At 35.8% G+C, this 19,174-nt stretch overlaps 1 protein-coding gene across 3 annotated transcripts in view; it reads left to right on the top strand.

Annotated features, from left to right (window-relative positions):
• The window catches only part of LOC113846508 (chromosome transmission fidelity protein 18 homolog), a 40,642-nt gene that overhangs the window by 20,852 nt on the left and 616 nt on the right, over nt 1–19,174 (top strand). For all 3 annotated transcript variants that reach the window (XM_027474873.1, XM_027474871.1, XM_027474872.1), the window contains 12 exons: nt 676–749; nt 1,128–1,195; nt 2,639–2,707; nt 2,796–2,890; nt 2,976–3,057; nt 3,140–3,218; nt 3,302–3,389; nt 3,475–3,628; nt 14,325–14,513; nt 14,609–14,668; nt 17,378–17,664; nt 18,402–18,486. In XM_027474873.1, coding sequence (XP_027330674.1) covers nt 676–749; nt 1,128–1,195; nt 2,639–2,707; nt 2,796–2,890; nt 2,976–3,057; nt 3,140–3,218; nt 3,302–3,389; nt 3,475–3,628; nt 14,325–14,513; nt 14,609–14,668; nt 17,378–17,664; nt 18,402–18,486 — 1,330 coding nt within the window. The remainder of the gene's footprint in view (nt 1–675; nt 750–1,127; nt 1,196–2,638; nt 2,708–2,795; nt 2,891–2,975; nt 3,058–3,139; nt 3,219–3,301; nt 3,390–3,474; nt 3,629–14,324; nt 14,514–14,608; nt 14,669–17,377; nt 17,665–18,401; nt 18,487–19,174) is intronic.

Genomic DNA, 19,174 nt, shown 5'->3' with positions numbered 1-19,174 from the left:
TGCGTTCACAAGCATAGCTCTCCCAAGTATCGAGAGCTCTGATATCAACTAAAAATTAAGAAACTTAATATTATTTTTCTGTGTATTGCATTGTAACCAAAGGTCTGAATTCATACAAGTGTACAAGAATCTATAAATGAAATCCTGATATTGCAATCCTAATTGTTGTATTTACGCAATCTCAATATTTTTTCCCTAATTACTCTATTTATATATCAACATTCCTAGTTATCAATTTACATATCAACGAAACAAAAAATAATACCAAATCAAAAAATATTCTCTCATCACACTCCCCGAGTTTACTTAAACTCGATTTTAACAACCTTGGGAGGACTGTTGAATGTTGACAACGACATTAAGGTTCAATAAAAAAATATATGAAAGAGGCATTAACTATATATTTGGGTTCAACAAAAGAGGCTTTTTGAGGAATTTTCAGAATCAAAGTGAAATCGTAAAATCCCACAATTTGAGAGATTTTACAATTTAAATCAGGATTTTACAACAATTTTACTCAGCCACAATTTCACCCCCATTTAAATTGGTAAGGCTTTCAAAATCAGGTTTTAACTACCATGCACATAATAGATCACTCGATTATTGTTTAGTAGTGTATCTTCTGTGTTTATTTAGTTTCACAGATTCATTCTTAAACTTAAATGATCTTTGTAGGCTGAAATATATATGTAACAAGGAGGGGATGAAAGCTAGTGCAGTTGCACTCACTGCTCTAGCAGAATATACAGGTGATTTTTTCTTATCTTTTTAAATTTTACAATGCACAAGTTGTGCAAATAATTACATTGTTAACAAATTATGGTGTTACCCTTGCATTTTTGTATGTGTTTGGCTTGAGGTTGATGGAAAAAAAATGAAAAAAAGTTTACTCCATAGACATACCTCTTCCTGGTCTACAACTTCCTCTCATGTTCAAAATATTGGGTTAATCTTTATCACATCTTGAATGCTTGATCAATACTAAATCTAATACTTGATTTTGTGGTGTGTCTTGATACCTTTTTTCATCTTAAGTTTTTTATTTTTGCTCAATGTTACATTCTCCAAATCATGTTTCCAGTCATTTGATCCTTCTCTTGCTGACTTTATTTCCTCCTTCATTACAGAATGTGATATACGATCATGCTTGAACACACTTCAATTTCTTTCCAAGAAGAAAGAAACCCTCAATGTGGTAAGACATTAATGTAAACCAGCATGTCAAAAGAACTTTCTGTCACTTTTGAATTCATACAGGTTGATTATGTTGTACATATTTCTTATACAAATGATTGACAACTCCTAGTTTCTTTCGGAAAATGAATTGCATTGCTCTTTAATTTGACCTTATAGTGAACGATTATCCTGTTTCTGTCTGTCAAGATTTACATAATTTCTAGAATAGTATAAAGACAATTATTTATAAAATCTGAATTTTCTGTATGTATGAAATATCTAATTCCCTACAACCACCTTATTTAAGAAAACATTTGTAATTTTTAATTTGGCTTTTTTTATTCTATTACTTTTGAATTTTACATTTCCAATTATTAAAGTCTCTAGCTAATTGGTTTGATCTTATCCTTTGTGAAAGAAAGACATGGGACAGATAATTCTCATGAGGGATGGTTTAAGTTAACAATGTTAGGCTTCCAACTAATGTGTGCTTACCCAGTTAGTAAAAATAATTATGACTTATAAGCATAGATCCCTTGTATCCACAAGCCAGCCCATATATTCACAGAAGGGCCTGTTTGATTCTATAATCCTGATTCTCACATCTCTCATTCCTCTCTCCTCTTGCCATGCATGCAGTTTGTTATGATCCTGCATAACTGCTTCCTTCACAGTCCCCCTTACTTCCTATCTTACCCTTCCTCTGATGGTATGTCTTCAATGGAGGCCCATTTTGTTGAGGCCCATCATAAACACAAATTCTTGGATCAACCACAAACTTTTACATTTTGTGACCTCAAATTACAGCATCCACTTGCTGAAGCCATTGAAGAAAATTTGTCTTGTCGACCTTGTTATAGTAGAAAATCATAAGAGAAAACGTGGTAGGTGCATTAGAAGCCATTGAAGTTGGTATTAAGATCGACAATAACTCTTTGATACCATGTTAAAGTTTGTGACATGAAAGAAATTGAGAGAAACTAGAAGAAATCAGAAATGAATTAATGCAGAAGATCAGAATACAAAATACTATAGCACCAATATTTATATTAGTGAAGTGTGATAACTAACTAACTAATACAAACCTACTTAGTTGGAGATTAGTTTACAACTGAAACGTATTACTCATAACACTTCCTATCTAGCTGATCAACTGTTGGGTATCTGCTAATATTTTGCTAGCTTTTCATAGAGCTCCTTGCATCATCTCCAACATTAAAGGGAAGGAATATATATCAGAAACCTATAATTGACATCACGACAACATTTTTAGCTGTAATTTTCTTTTATATTATGAGGTTCAATCCATGAAGATTTTTTGTCTGTATGATTTTTGTGGCTTTGTGTACCTTCACTTCAAAATTAGGAGTAGATTTTTGTTTTTCTTTGTGTGTGTGAAGGGAATTTCTTTTGTTTATTAGATGCTGGATTAATAATATTCATATGATTTACTGGTACTCAGTTTGATATTGGTTCCCAAGTTGTTGGTCAGAAGGACATGTCAATGAATGTTCTAGACATCTGGAAAGAGGTAATATATGCAACTCTTCTGAGTTTGTCTACTTTGTATCCAGTAATTGTCTAAAAGCACTACTTTAAATTGAGTTGTATTCTTGTAGATTTTCCACAGGAAAAGAACAAAAAAGATGGAAAGAAAATCTCTTAGAGACAAGTCCTTTGAATTTGACTCCTTGTACTCCCTAATGTCGAACCGGTAGGCTGCATACTGTTTTACTCATTTATCTCTCTTGTGTTCAAATATATGATGTTCACAGTAAAATTGTGATGTTACTGTACAGTGGGGATAATGACTTGATTCTGGATGGAATTCATGAAAATGTTGTGCAGCTCAATTATCATGACCCACTGATGCAGAAAACTGTAAGCTATATGCTACAATTTTCTGGGATTCATTTACTGATTCTTTGAATCATCGACAATTTTGTTTATAATCTGTTTGAAGGTCAAGTGCTTCAACAATCTTGGAGTTTATGATCTAATGCATCGATATATATGTCACACACAACAAAATCCCCTTTATGGTAGGAAGATAATTTTCCTAATTTAATACTGTGCAAAGAAAAATGGTTCAATCTCATCGTTTCTCTATCTTTCCTTTCATCAGTTTATTTGCCCCTCATAGCTGTTACTGTACATCAAATAGTATCTCAAGTTCAGAAACCCAAAATTGAGTGGCCAAAGTCATATCAAAGGTATATGTTCTTGAGCTAGTAGGCCTAGCATAACTTCAGAATAAAAACAAACTTTTCTAATTCTGTATCATATAAAAATGTTCAGATATCGTACAATAATGATGGAAAAGATGGACATTTTGAATACCTGGCACCATAAAATCCCACCGCATATTGCAAGGCACTTATCAGCTAGTACCTTTGTTGAAGATTTAATTTCTCCATTGTTGCACATTCTGTCCCCCCCAGCACTAAGACCGGTGATCTACTAACTCTATCTGTTAGGAATATAGTTTCATTATCAAATCAATTTTATCTTCTTGTTTTCTTCCTGTAATTACTTGAGTATTATTTTCAGATTGATAGGAGACCACCTATATTCAGGGTGTATAAGAGGAAAGGTAGGCGAGATGCAAGGGATAATGATAAGGAAGATTTATTAGTTAGTTAGAGATAAGGTAGGAGGAGTGGAACCGTAATAATAGGAAGTTAATTAGGGAAGTTAGGATAGTACCAGGAATATTAGCATGAAAATCTGTTGGTTAATGCACTTTTAAATAATGGGAGGGAGAGCAGTGGGAGGCATCGGAGAGATCACTATTTTTGGGGAGTATTGGCCTCTCGAAGAACCATCTTTGTATTCTGTTTCTCTTTCCCTAATTTCTGGTTATCTCTAATCAGAATCCTAGGGTTCAATCAATAAAAGGTTCATTGTTTTTCTTATTTATTCTAGCTTGATTACCCATGTCTAACACTGGTATTAGAGCTTCGATCTTTGGAGCTGTGGGTAGGAAGAATTCTGCTGCGTTGAAACGTATATGGTAAGAAAAACCAGAGTGCGTATGTCAGAGACAGGAATGGAGAGCCGTGTAGAAGCAATGGAGAGATTGATCGAGATAGTGACAGAGGGTTAGAAGGCCCAGGAGGCACAAATGCGCAGAATCGAGGAACTCCTAGAGAAAAAATGATTGAGGAGATGCTTGAAGCAAGTATCATAAGGCAGAGCACAAGTCCGTACACGAGTCCCATCTTGCTAGTCAAGAAAAAGGATGGTGGGTGGCGGTTTTGTGTCGACTACCGAGCCCTTAGCAAAGTCACCATAGCTGACAAATTTCCCATTCCCATTATTGATGAGCTGCTGGATGAGCTAGGAGGTGCCTCTATTTTCTCGAAGCAGGGTTTGAAAGTGGGGTATCACCAAATTCGGATGAAGGAGTCTAACATTGAGAAGACAGCATTCAGATCGCATGAAGGGCATTATGAATTTCTCGTTATGCCCTTTGGATTAAAGAATGCTCCATCCACTTTCCAGGCACTCATGAACGAGGTCCTCAAACCATACCTCCGACATTTTGCTTTAGTATTCTTCGATGATATTTTGGTTTACAGTAGCAGTGAGCAAGAGCACATGATGCACCTGCAGGCAGTATTGACAGCCTTAAAACACAACAAGCTGTATGTTAATAGAAAGAAATATTTGTTCGGCCAGCAGTCCTTAGAATACTTGGGACACATAATTTCTAATAAAGGGGTGACTGCAGACCCTCAGAAGGTTGCAGCAATACAGCACTGGCCTGTTCCCCGAGATTTGAAGGCTCTAAGGGGATTTTTGGGACTTTGTGGTTATTACAGGCGTTTTGTGAAGGGTTTTGGACTGATAGCTAAACCTCTCACCTTGCTACTCAAGAAAGACAGCTTTGCTTGGGTAAAGGATGCACACGCTGCTTTTAATAACTTGAAGGCAGCCATGATTCAATTACCTACTCTAGCTGTACCTGATTTCTCTAAGAAGTTTGTGGTGGAATCTGACGCATCAAGCAAGGGGCTTGGAGCAGTTATGATGCACGAAGGGCGTCCTTTGGCCTTTTGGAGTCAACCCCTTTCCGAGAGAGCCCAGAAGAAGTCAATATATGAGCGGGAATTAATGGCAGTGGCACTAGCAGTTCAGAAGTGGCGGCACTACTGAATAATGGGACATCATTTCACCATTCTGACAGACCAGAAAAGTTTGAAATTCTTGACTGATCAAAGGTTATGGATTGAAGATCAGTACAAATGGATGTCTAAACTCATGGGATTCAATTTTGATATCAAGTTTTGGGCTGGAAGGGAGAATAAAGCTGCAGATGCTTTGTCTAGACAGATACAATTTGCTGGCCTTTCTGTTCTGCAACATGAAGACATTGAGGAATGGGCTGAGGAGGTATCCAGAGATGAGAAGCTGCACAAAATTCTGGATGATTTGCTTCATCCTTCAGAATCACATCCTGGTTATGAACTTAAAGGGAATCGGTTGTATTTTAAAGGCAGAATGGTGTTACCCAAACAGTCCCCTAGAATCCCAGGTCTGTTAGTAGAATTCGATAGCTATCCTACAGGGGGTCATTCTGGTTTCTTTAGGACCTACAAGCGGTTGGCCAATGTGGTTTATTGGGAGGGCATTAAACGTGACATCCAGGATTTTGTGGCTGGTTGCGATTCTTGCCAACGTAATAAATATGACACGCTGTCTCCTGCAGGCTTGTTGCAGCCCCTACCTATTCCCCAGCACAGTTGGACAGATATATCAATGGATTTCATTGGCATCTGTCATCCTTTTAGAGCGAAAGAGGTTGCAGCAGTTTTCCTCAAAGAGGTGGTTCGTTTGCATGGTTTCCGGTCATCCATAGTATCGGATAGGGATAAAATCTTTCTCAGCCAGTTTTGGAAGGAGCTGTTTCGCTTAGCCCGGACATAATTTAAGTTCAGTACCGCTTACCACCCACAAACCAATGGCCAAATGGAAGTATTCAACAGGTGTTTAGAAGTGTATCTGCATTGTCTGACAGAGGCAAACCCACGAAGGTGGCCAGATTGGCTAATGTGGGCTGAGTTTTGGTTCAATACAAATTATAGTGCCTTAACAAAGACTACGCCTTTTAAGGCGCTTTATGGGCAGGACCCACCTATGTTGTTAAAAGGCACCATTATACCTTCTAAGATTGAGGAGGTTAATAAGTTAACTAAAGACCGAGATGAGCAGCTCGAGAAATTGAAGCAAAATTTGCTGCGGGCTCAGGAGACTATGAAGGTTATGGCTGATAAAAAGCAGAGGCATGTGGAGTTGAAGGAAGGGGACTGGGTGTACTTGAAGATTCAGCCGTATAGATTAAAATCTTTGGCCAAGCGACCCAATGAGAAGCTGTGACTTCAATTCTACGGGCCTTATCAGATCACTCAAAAGCTAAGTTCAGTAGCTTTTCGCCTGCAGCTTCCTGAGGGCTCTTAAATTCACCCTGTTTTCCATATTTCAGTCCTCAAGAAGAATCTTAAGTCTGACTGCATAACCCAACCACTTCCACCCATGCTCTCTGAGGAGTATGAGCTGCAAGTACGTTCGGCAGAGGTTTTGGAGACACGCGAAACTGCTCAGCACGATTTGGAAGTCCTCATCAGGTGGCATGATCTACCCGCACATGAAACCAGCTGGGAATCAGCGGCACAGATTCAGGATCAGTTTCCTGACTTCCACCTTGAGGACAAGGTGGATCTTTTAGCGGGGGTATTGATAGGAGACCACCTATATTCAAGGTGTATAAGAGGAAAGGTAGGCGAGATGCAAGGGATAATGATAAGGAAGATTTATTAGTTAGTTAGAGATAAAGTAGGAGGAGTGAGAACCGTAATAATAGGAAGTTAATTAGGGAAGTTAGGATAGTAGCAGGAATATTAGTAGGGAAATCTGTTGGTTAATGCACTTTTAAATAATGGGAGGGAGAACAGTGGGAGGCATCGGAGAGATCACTATTGTTGGAGAGTATTGGCCTCTCGAAGAGCCATCTTTATATTATGTTTCTCTTTCCCTAATTTCTGGTTATCTCTAATCAGAATCCTAGGGTTCAATCAATAAAAGGTTCATTGTTTTTCTTATTTATCCTAGCCTGATTACCCGTGTCTAACACAGATCTAATCATTTATTCAATTAGATGCAATTGCTTATCTAGTACTATTTGATGTTGTGTATGTGAATATACAGGTTTTTGATAAAATAATTTGTTGAGTTGTTTTGAAGAAGAAAGTAACAAAATAAAGAATGTCAGTTGGTATCATATTTCGTGGTGGATTATGAATTGTTATTGAATTTAGTTTAAACAAAACCTTAGTCTAGTTTTCTTCCTAGAACCTATAAATTCCCAATCTCCAAGTTCACAGCCTTGCAACAGCATTGTTGTCAAGATCAGGATCTTGTCTAGGATTGGGAGGGGGGTAAAAGATCGTAAATCGTGGGATTGTAAAATAGATGACTTCTATCAATATTTCTACAGGATTATATGCAGTCCTACCTTCCATTAAGAATTTATTTCATCTCTCCTATAAGATTTAAGTTCACTTCAGAATTCAGATCTTTGAATGTCAATATAGACACATCATTACCTGATTACTTAATTCTTGATTGATATTAGCTATTGTCCTAGTGGGGTAATTAGTGAGCTGATCTTTGGGGAGATGTATTATTTTCTGAGGGAGTTATTTATTCAGGTCTTCCTGACACTTCTTATAGCATCACTCCTGAATTCTTCTTTACTTTTAATTTCCTCTCCTCATTTTGCTTCTTGGTTACCCTCTTGACTATGTTGTAGAACTCTAATTATTCCTATAATGCATACCTTAGTCACTGTTCGGTTATGCTTCTCTGTTATACAGTATTGATTTAATTGTCTTGTAACTCGCCTCTAAGTCATTCTCAGTGACTTCGTTTGTACTGCCTAGAGGGAATGTCTTAATGCTCTACATAATTCTGAGTTACTTCTCTTTTACTTAGAATTATGTGTACCAGTGCTTGAGGGCCTGTGGTGTTATATAAGAGAGATTAGGACATTTCAATTAGTTTGCTCCATAATTAATCAATGTGCAACAAGTATTGTTAGTGTTAAATATATGTAAATATGCTATTTAGAGAGAGAGTATTTGTATAATTATAGTAATTAGGTAACCGTATATTTGATGTAACTATGATTGTGATCATCCTTGTTAATATAAATACTCAGCCTGTGGTGTAGTTGAAACACACGCTCATTATCTCTTATCTTAACATGGTATCAGAGCCTATCGAGAAGGTAACCTAATGCTTTTTATTTTCACCAACTTTTTCACTGCTCTGTTGTCTACTAACAAGTTAGATGACAGTAACTATGATTCTTGGGCCTCTAACATCTAACTTTTGCTCAAGGGTCAATATTATCTCGGCTATCTCGCTACCAAAGGAGCAACTGTAGCTGAGATTGAACGTGCTAAATGAAGTAAGATTGATGCTTAACTTTGCAGGATCATCAAGTCTACTATTCATCTGTTATGAATAGTTAGAATAGACGTATTATGATTAGGATTTATTTTAATATTATAATAATGGGTTTGGCCCAATAGGATTACATATATATCTTTATAAATATAAGGGTCTCTACACATTGTAGAGTATCCAATTCCAGCATACTAATCTTTCTCTCTTAATCTTTACATGGTAGTATTAAGAGCCTTCTAGGTTCTCTCTTTGGTTGCCACCACCGCACCACCACCACCACAGCAGCTTCAGAAAAGGCCAACCATGGCTGCTGTGGGAATGGAAAATTTTTCCGATGACCAGAATATGCAGTAATTCAACGTTTTCAATTTGAGTGCGGCATTACAATGTCTGAACGTGATAGCCAGATGTGCAGGAGACACAGTATAAAGGGGCTGTTACGGAGATTGTATCTATATCCAAACTTACCGATGTTAAGCTGAATGGAGATGATTCGAACTATATAGAGTGGAAGTATTTGGTTGAGATTAGCCTTGGTGGAATGGGAAAGGATAATCATTTGACTGAAACAACACCTGACAAAAAGATTCTTGCGTTGCTAGTAAACTCTGTTGATAGACGAATACAAGCGATTATTAACCATTGCAAAACCATGAAGGAGTTGTGGGATTTTTTGCAATTCATTTTTGGAAAATTTGATAATTTGAATCAGTTATATGCTCTCTTGCAAAAAGTTTATCGACCCAAACAAAATAAGCGGAAGCTAATGGATTATTTTTTGGAGTTTAAAAAGCATACGGAGGAGATACAATCTCTTTTAGCCTGCAAAACTATTGACGAGATGATAGCGCAACAAAAGAAACTTATGGCTTTAAGTTGGCTTTCCGGACTTGATCCGGAATATGAGGTACTTTTGTCTCAGATTCTGTCAAGCAAACAGGTTGATAATCTTACCGATGTCTTCTCCAAAGTTATGCAGTCTTCCTTTGAGGAGCTCAAGAGCACTACAGAAAATGAGTCTCCTAACCACTCTGCCTTGGCAGCCCAATACGGTCATTGTGGTGGTCGCATTGGTGGTAGAGGTAATTTCCGTTTTGCTAACTCGGTGTCTCAACTTGATACCACTACTCAAGAGAAAGGACGTACTGTGCGTATGAGTGATGAGGAAGATTCTTTGCTTGGAGTACATAAGTCACAGAGAAGAATTAGTGTACAAGGATCATGGACATACACAGATAGAGGCGTTTTCTGATGCTGATTGGGCAGGATCTATGGACAGAAAATCTACTACTGGATACTGTGTGTTCTTGGGAGATAATTTAATTTCATGGAAAAGTAAAAAGCAGAACATTGTTTCGAGATCAAGTGCAGAATTAGAATACAGGACAATAGCTCAGACTACTTGTGAGTTAATGTGGTTGAAACATATGCTAGAAGAGAGAGGATTTGGTAGCACTAAGCCTATGCAACTTTGGTGTGACAGCTAAGCAACGATACACATTGCCTCAAATCCAGTTTTTCATGAAGGGACGAAACATATGGAGATAGACTGTCACTTTATTCGAGAAAAAGTTCAGCAGAAGCTTATATCCATCTCTCATGTTAGGACGGGCGACCAACTAGCAAATGTGTTTACAAAAGCTTTAAATGGGACACGTAGAAATTATATTTGTTAACAAGTTAGGCATGATTAATATCTATGCTCCAGCTTGAGGGGGGGTGTTATGAATAGTTAGAATAGACGAATTAGAATTAGGGTTTATTTTAGTATTATAATAACGGGCTTAGTTCAGTAAGGTTACATATGTATCCTTATAAATATAAAGGTCTCTACACATTGTAGAGTATCCAATTCCAGCACACTAATTTGTCTGTCTATCTCTCTCTCTATCTCTTCCTCTCTTAATCTCTACATCATCCTTCTTTGAAGCAAATCTTCTGCTCTGATGATACGTGTGAATTGATTTGGTTACAAGCCAAGTCACCTTACACCAATGACATCTATATAGAGTATGTCAAAATCCCATGGATGTTACCGCTTAGAAATTTGATGGAACTATGTCGACCTATTTGGGTCGTATGATTGGTGGACTTCATGACTTCCATGAATTTCTGTCTCCCGTTGCGTCTGCTGCCATGAAATTGGAGTACAAACATTTTCTATGTTGCTAACTTTGTATGGTTTAGCTGCAAATTACTCCCAAGTTCGAGATCAGATTGTAGAATTCACTTCTGCTTCCACTATGACTACTACTTGGTCCTCTATGCTACTCATTGCTACCAATGTTGCCATTGCCTCATACGTTATTCCTGCTCCTATGTCATCTACCTGTATTGACTGTTCAACCTTGATCTCACAGGGAGGTGATCATGGTTACTCTTGTAAAACTAATGGTGATCGTCACTCACAATTTAAACTTGATTGATGCCACAAAATTGGTCACTATTTTTCGTTGTTATGCTCTGCATGGTCAACCTCCCAGAACAGCTATGTGGTGCAATTTGCTTCACTACGAACATACCACGATCGTTCTTCAATGATTTATTTCATTGGTATGGGGATTGTCAAGCCTCTGGTTCCACTACTTTTGTTGTGCACATAGGTTTCTTTTTTTGGTATTTCTCATTCCCCATCTCTTGGTCCATGGGTTCTTGATTCAGGGGTTATTAATCATATCACTAGTAACAAATCCCTTTTTTCTTCCCTTTCTACATCTAGTTACTTACCTTCTTTTACTATGGCCAACAGGTCTCAAACACAGTCTCAGGATGTTGACACTGTCTCTCTCTCTTTTCATCGTTATTTATTGATAATGTCTTATATGTTTCTGGGTCACCTTATAATCTTTTATCTGTAAGTCGTCTCACTCGCACATTAAATTTTATTGTCTTTTACTAAAGACATTGTTTTTCTATAGGACCAAATGAAGGGGCAGAGGGTATGTAGGAGTTAACTCAAGGATTGAAATAGATGGAGTATGAACATGACATAATTTAGGGAATACGAGAGTTTCTTTGAAAGAGTTATTTAGTAAGAATAGATCATCCGTATGTTCCGTGCACAAGCTCTCCGCCTGAAGATAATGCAGGAAAATTGTGTATTTTCATCAAATGTGACATCAAGAGACATGAAGACTCGTGTTGTATGGCATAACACTTGTATCCCTTTTTGGCAGGTGGATAATTGACAAAGATGCACTTAATAGCCTGAGGATCAAGTTTCCCTTAATGATTAGAATGAACCCATGACAAAGGATGCACACCCAAATATCCAAGGTACAATGAGATTTTGTTGTTCTAAAGTTTGGGAAAGATTTGGAGAATAGCTGAATTGGACTGTTATTGTTCAATTTTTTTTAGGGTAGCTGATTGATCAAATAAGTGGCAGTAAGGATAGTTTCCCCCTTATGTTGTTTTCGAATATTCTTTAGGAGAAGCAAGGCTAGGGTAAAAGTTACAAGATGCCCAATTTTCCATTCTGCCACCCCATTTTTTTGTGGGGTGTTGACACGAGAGGATTCAGCAATATTTCCTTGTTCATTGAAGAAAGAAGACAGTGTTTGGTTGAAATAATCTTTGCCATTGTTAGAACGAAATCTTTTAATTGTTGTCTCAAATTGGGTTTTTTATCATTTGGAAGAAGTGTTTAAAGACTTGGTTTACCTCACTTTTGTGTTTTCAGAGAAACACCCATGATACCCGACTACAATCATCAATGAATATGACAAACCAACAAGCCCCATATATTTTTGGAATATTAGAAGGTCCCCACACATCACTGTGTTGTATTAAGGAAACAGGAACTGACATTCTTTGATTATTATTAATGGCAAAATTAACACATATGTCTTGCAAATTCACAAGTATCATAATGAAGTACTCCAATGCAAAGTTGCTAAAATAAACCAGGGAACATGGCCTTTAGGGTAGAAAATGAAGGGTGACCTAAACGAAGGTGATACAGCCAGATTTTTTCCTCCCTAGCAAGTCCAATCATCTTCCCCATTCCCTGGTCTTAAAATTTACAATTTGTGGGTGATAAAGTCACCAAGCAATGTAAATCTTTTGTAAGCTGATGAATGGAAATTATTAGAGTATACAACTGATAGGAGACCACCTATATTCAGGGTGTATTAGAGAAAAGGTAGGCGAGATGCAAGGGATAATGATAAGGAAGATTTATTAGTTAGTTAGAGATAAGGGAGGAGGAGTGAGAACCGTAATAATAGGAAGTTAATTAGGGAAGTTAGGATAGTAGCAGGAATATTAATAGGAAATCTGTTGGTTAATGCACTTTTAAATAATGGGAGGGAGAGCAGTGGGGGGTATCAGAGAGATCATTGTTGTTGGAGAGTGACCTCTCGAAGAGCCATCTTTGTATTCTGTTTCTCTTTCCCTAATTTCTGGTTATCTCTAATCAGAATCCTAGGGTTCAATCAATAAAAGATTCATTGTTTTTCTTATTTATCCTAGCCTGACTACCAGTGTCTAACAACAACTCAGTTGAATTAGTTTTGTATTTGTTTTTCTCTTTTCTGGCATTCTGTTTTAAGCTAGAACTAATCTCACAGACTAGTTATTATTGGAAAAACTCTTAACAGAGTTTCTTTTCTTCTCGCTTCCTTTTCTCTTGCTTTCTTCCTTTCTTGCATTCTTTTATGCTATCAAAAGTTAGTTTCGATCCTTAGTTTTTCTCATTTCTTCCTCACCTAATGATGGCACTTGCCCACCACCTCCCATGCCGCCCACACCACCAGCTGCTCCATTACCTGTTCCAATGATGTTTTCCCATACGGTCACTGCTAAGCTCACTTATTCAAATTACCTTGTCTGGCTTATGCTATCTCCACCTATGGTTGGTGGCTGTAAATTGTCCAAAGCTGGTACTGAGGATTTCTTTGATCCTACTCTCTATTGTTCAGTTGTCATTGCTCTGCAGCATGGTACTATTATAAGGCCTGAAATTAGCTTTTCTATTAAGAAAGTCTGTCAATTCATGAGTGCTCCTAAGAAACTACAATGGCAAGCCGTCAAGCATATCGTGCATTATCTTAAAGGCACTCTTCAGTTTGGTTTGTTAATACAGCCAAAGTTTTCGAATTTCCACAATTTTGTTCATGCTTACCGTGATGCTAACTGGCCATCTGATCCAGTTGATAGACGCTCCACCTAAGAAGCAATCTGTTGTTGCTTGCTCGAGTATAGAGGCAGAATACTGTAGTCTGGCTCTCGCTACTGCTGAAGTCTCTTGGATTTAGTCATTGACATGACATTTCTAGATACATGCCACATCACCATAAATTAATGATAGGAACTATTTTCAAAATCTTTAAAATTTGAGGACCAAAACTAATAATTGTTTCTTTGGAGGAATAAAAACAAATTTAGTCATTTATAGGGACTAAACATTTAAGCCTTTATTCTACTTTTATCTACAGCTCTGCTCGTGTATTTTTGTTTACCTTGTTTTTTTGTTAAATTTCTTACTGTAATAAAGACCACTTAGCTTCAATTTTTGCTTTGATTATTAATTTGATGTTTCTTTTCAATGACTAAGTAGCCTGATAGCTAAGTTGAGCTTAAGATTAAGCTTTTACTGATCGCTGTAGCCTGACTCAGCTCTGGGTTACCCCTGTAGGTTTTTCTGTTTTCTGAGGTGACTTTTTTTTCTTCTCTAGGTGGCATTACAGCTATTATCAGATACGGAGAATAATGATCTTGCTCAATTAGTTAGCACAATGATATCATACAGATTAACATATAAGACTATGAAATCAACTATGCTGCCTCGTACCCTGAAAAGTGAAGTGGCAGATGATTTGGCACTGTCACTTGTTCCTCCAATCAGTGACTTCATAAATTTCAAGGTCTGGAATTTGGATCATTGATCATACTTATATCATAGAAGTATATGAATCTCAGCCAAATTTTAATATTTATTCTATTGTCTACATTTGTCCAGGATTATACCTCAAACCATTTTATGCTTTCCTTAGCTATGAAGCAGGTTTTGGTGCATGAGGTGAGACATCATGAATGTTAATGTTTTACTTAGTTAAATATTTTTCTCTTCCTTCTCCATTTAAGGATACTAAAACCTCTTATTTTTTGAAATATTTAATTTTTGCTGACCACTGATTGTACTCTTCTAGTATTCTTACTGCTGTTTTAATATAATAATTGCTTTGTGTGCAGGTTAATAGGTAAATTTTCCTGTAAGTTTGAATTTGAAATATTGAAAATGAAATACAGATGTCCAATATATCTGCCTGTATGAACCTATGTACATCTATTGTTTAGTTTTATTGTTTTAATATTATAGCAGTAATCTCTTAATCATTTTTATGATTGCGTTCCTATGATTGCTTGCAAACCTTGGTAAAACCAAGGAGTGTCAAATGGATATATTGGATAAATGTTGAATTTGAATCATAATGGATGGATAAAAGTAAACCATTAATCTATTCATGATATATTAAAAAAATGTTAAAAAATTCAGTTCAGCCATAACTCTGAAAAAACAATCTAGCTCATCCATTAACAATTTTTTATAGATGGATATCCAGTAGAGCTGCAAGTACACTATTATTGTTAAGTAACATAGACTTATCGTATCCACAAGAACTGCATTATTAAGTACTGAATAATTACAATTTAAATATCTAAATGCAACCAATTCATTAAACAAATTAAAGAGAAAATTGAAAAAGGCAAAATATTTATAATCACAATTAATTAAAAATAGATTAATTCAAATTGTAACAAACTTTTAGGGATTAGTCTCACTACAAATTAGAATTGATGAACTTAATTAAAATAAATCTTAAATTAATTCTAGATTTATCTTGAAGGTGAATTACACTATGGTAATTATTATTTTCTTTCAAAATACAATAACGAATTTAATTATATTAACTTCTACTGTTGTCATAATATGTTGTCTAATTAAACTCATTAAGTGTTATGGTAACTCATAATTCCTCAAGATATGTAGCTTTCATGGTCTAGAATCTTAAGTTTAATCATAGAGTTTCTAATGATAAGGTTTACCTTTAGTCCTTTCCTTAACATCTTAAATCATGTAAATAAGGGGTCCAACAAATTCACAAGCATTAAGGGTACCAATAATTAAATTGAGAAATCAAGATTAATAGAAAATTCATTACATTGTCATTAATTAAGTGGAGATACTCCCAAACCCTAAGATAAGAAAACTACTCACTCATACTTGCATTACAAAACCTAAACATAATGAGAAAAATAAGAACAATAAAAAGTTTGAGCAGAAAAGGGAAGGAATCCTAATATCTACCCTTAGGCTTTGTTTGGGAGTTTGGAGGGATAGGAAAGGAAAGGAAAAGGTTTTAGGAGTAAGCGATGAGAGAAAGGAGGGGGAAGGGTTAATTAAAAATCCTACAATTTGGGGGAACTTAAAAACATAAAGGTTAGGAGGATTTTGAGGGTTTATAAAACCTTACCCTCTCATCTTAAAAATCCCAATAGCATCAAATCTGTATTCTCTTTTGGTAGGGGTGACTTTAACAATATAATGATTTCCTGCTTTAGAGGCCAGGAAAGGTACCTCCGGAAATTATGGGAGAAGTAGATTTTCTGAATAATTCTTCTTGCCTTCTCATTCATTCTATTCTTTCTTATAGTAGTGCATGCGTATAAAGGGAAAAACGAATACTGAAAAAACTAAATAACAAACCCAATCATTGGGTGATGAAACAGCATCAAAATAACAAAATTCATAACAACTAATATGGAAAATTTCAAAGAAATCACTATTGAAAATCTTTCCCTCAATGAACAAAATCCTCTCAGCCAGGTGGACGTTTTAGGATTCTTTTGAGCTTGTCTCCCTCACTAGAATCAATCTTTTCTCCTCAGGATTCAGTGGGCCTAAGGTGCTATCATCTTTCCCTCCCTTTGTCCTCAAGAACTAACTCTCAAACAAAGCCTTAGGAGTATGTTGTTCTTGTAGATCCCAGATCCTATTTAAAAAGTCTCCACTTTTGCATCAATCTTTTTGGGTTTCAATGGTGGCTTCTTCCTTAATGGGTAACTCTGATCTCCTCGAGTGCTGTCTATCTTAATGTCTAAGTTCTAAAAGACCCAAGGTCTAAATCTCAGAGTCCCCAAAAGTCTGAGCTCCCTTCTAGGGCATTTATGCACAAGCCTTTAATGATTTTATTTTGGGCCTTTAGAGAGAAAGCCCTATCTATTTTAATATCCAACTCATCAAATTTAATGTATAATATATATATTTTTTTAAATAATAGTTTAATATATACACACATTCTTATATATATATATATATATATATATACACACACACACACACACAAACATCTATGCCCAACTAATATAGACTATGGAGTGTTAATCCAAAGAATTACTAATTAAGTTGGACAGTTTATGATCCATCCAATAACAAAGGGTGATCCAATTCAATTCATTCATTCATTTTTTATTTTTATAATTGGATGTGTTGGTTAGATTTATGTGTGGATGGATTGGAATTAGTGGCTGAATGGATTGCATTCAGACCCCCTCATAAAACCCTATATTATTCGGTTCTGTATTCGCCTGATTGGATGTTATCATGGCTTACTGCTGAAATAGCTTTTTCCTTCAAATTGATTGATTTAAAATATGGCAATTGGGTAGGGATGTCCATACCTTTTTTTCTCACTTGTATTTGTGTCCACTATTTAACATGTTACAGGTTGAAAAGCATAAAATTTTACAAGTTAATATTGACAAACCTGTGGCTTTATCAAATGGAGAGCATGAAGTTATTGAGACAGGAACTAAAAGCATCTCATTAGCCAATACCAATCTTGCTGCTGAAGTTGATGTGAAAACCATTGAAAATCAGGTTGATAATAAAGCATGGCAGTTAAATGCAAATCTCACAACAGTTCCAAGTCCAAGTCCAACAAACAGTGCAAAAATACTAAACTTGGAAAATATGAAAAAATTATCCAGTAGTTCCTCCAGTTTCTTTGACAGGTGATTCTTTCTCAAAGTGATTTGTGTGTGAAGGAAGCATGGATACATTGAAACCGTGGTTGTATCCATATTGTATAGTGTTAGATACATATTTATGTTAGACACTTCTTATATATATATATATATATATATATATATATATTTTAAGTTTTTTGAACTTTTATATCAACAAAGATGAGAATACTATAATAATTATAGAAATTATATCATTTTATCATATTTTAAATCACTCATGCTAAAATTAAAATTCTTTTTGCTTTAAAATTTGTGTATTGTATTATAGCCGTGTAGTGTCCTATAAATTTTAAAATTTGTTGTATCCCCGTATGTGTCGTGACTGAGTTTTGTGTTGTATCCATGCAACATATCAAGTCTTGCAAACTTCACGCACTAGATGTCTAATCCTAGGCGTGATGAGTGTCTTAAGATATCCCACATTGGTTAGGAATAGAATAAAGTCAAAATACTCCTTATAAGGCTTGGATAGAATGAGTTGAGCTTAGTTTTCTAGTAGATTCCATGTTTTGTAGAAAATGTGAAGATCTCATCTTTTACTATTAAAGAATGAAAAAAAAAAAAAAACTATAATGACTTGTGTATAATAAGATTAATGGTGTTCATTGATGTATATAGTGGTCCTACTTGGTTATTGTTTGATGTATGGTAGGATTGATGTTTTATGTATCATTACCAAGTCATTGTTTATTGCAGCTGATCTCTCTTTGTTTCAAGGACAGGTTTAAAAGGTTAAATGATAGATCTCTACAGAAAGAAGCTACAATGGATAAAGATCAACACCCTTTACTTTTTAAATTTAATGAGGTATACTGTTTTTCTCTTTTGGTAATGAATGAAAATGCAAATTTTTTTATCTTTTCATTTAATTAATAAATATACATTGTTGCGGACCTGAAGGCACTCATTCAAGGGCATTGGAAATGTTAAGAGAAACCTTTTTGCAAAACCATTGCATGTAGTTTCACTTCTTTTAGGCACAATGGAGCAAAAATTTAAGTTAATAGCTGTTAATTCATTGATAAGTTAATTATCTTGTCTAACTTTGATAGTGAAGTGCAAGCAAATTGTACTTCTTGAATAATTTTCTTGCTATTCATTGCAATGTGCAAATATTGCATGCATCCGTTTGTAGAGCTGCTATATGGAAATTCATATGCTCTCACTAAGATATGGGCCAGTTTATTCTTTGAATTTATGGTGAAGAATAATCTTGAGTCTTTATGTTTGACCAAATTAAGTCACAAATATTTGGTCATCCAAGGAAACCAACTGATATTTGAAAGTGGTCTGATTCTGTTGTTTTGAGTGGTTTCCATTTGGGGGTGTTTTAAGGTTTCCCTAGATCAAAATGGTTTCTGGTTGGTTTGAACAGCCGATACAACATATTTTTAAATCAGATTTGAAGTTCAGTGTTCAACCTGTATGTCACTGATACAAATTTACGAATGCTACTTATTGCTTCACATAATAATAATTGGTTCTATGGGAAGAG

Source organism: Abrus precatorius, unplaced genomic scaffold (assembly GCF_003935025.1).
Source record: "Abrus precatorius isolate BTA unplaced genomic scaffold, Abrus_2018 Scaffold8, whole genome shotgun sequence".
NCBI classification, from domain to species: Eukaryota; Viridiplantae; Streptophyta; class Magnoliopsida; order Fabales; family Fabaceae; genus Abrus; species Abrus precatorius.
Note: the sequence above shows the minus strand (reverse complement) of the source record. Positions and strands in the feature narration are given on the sequence as shown.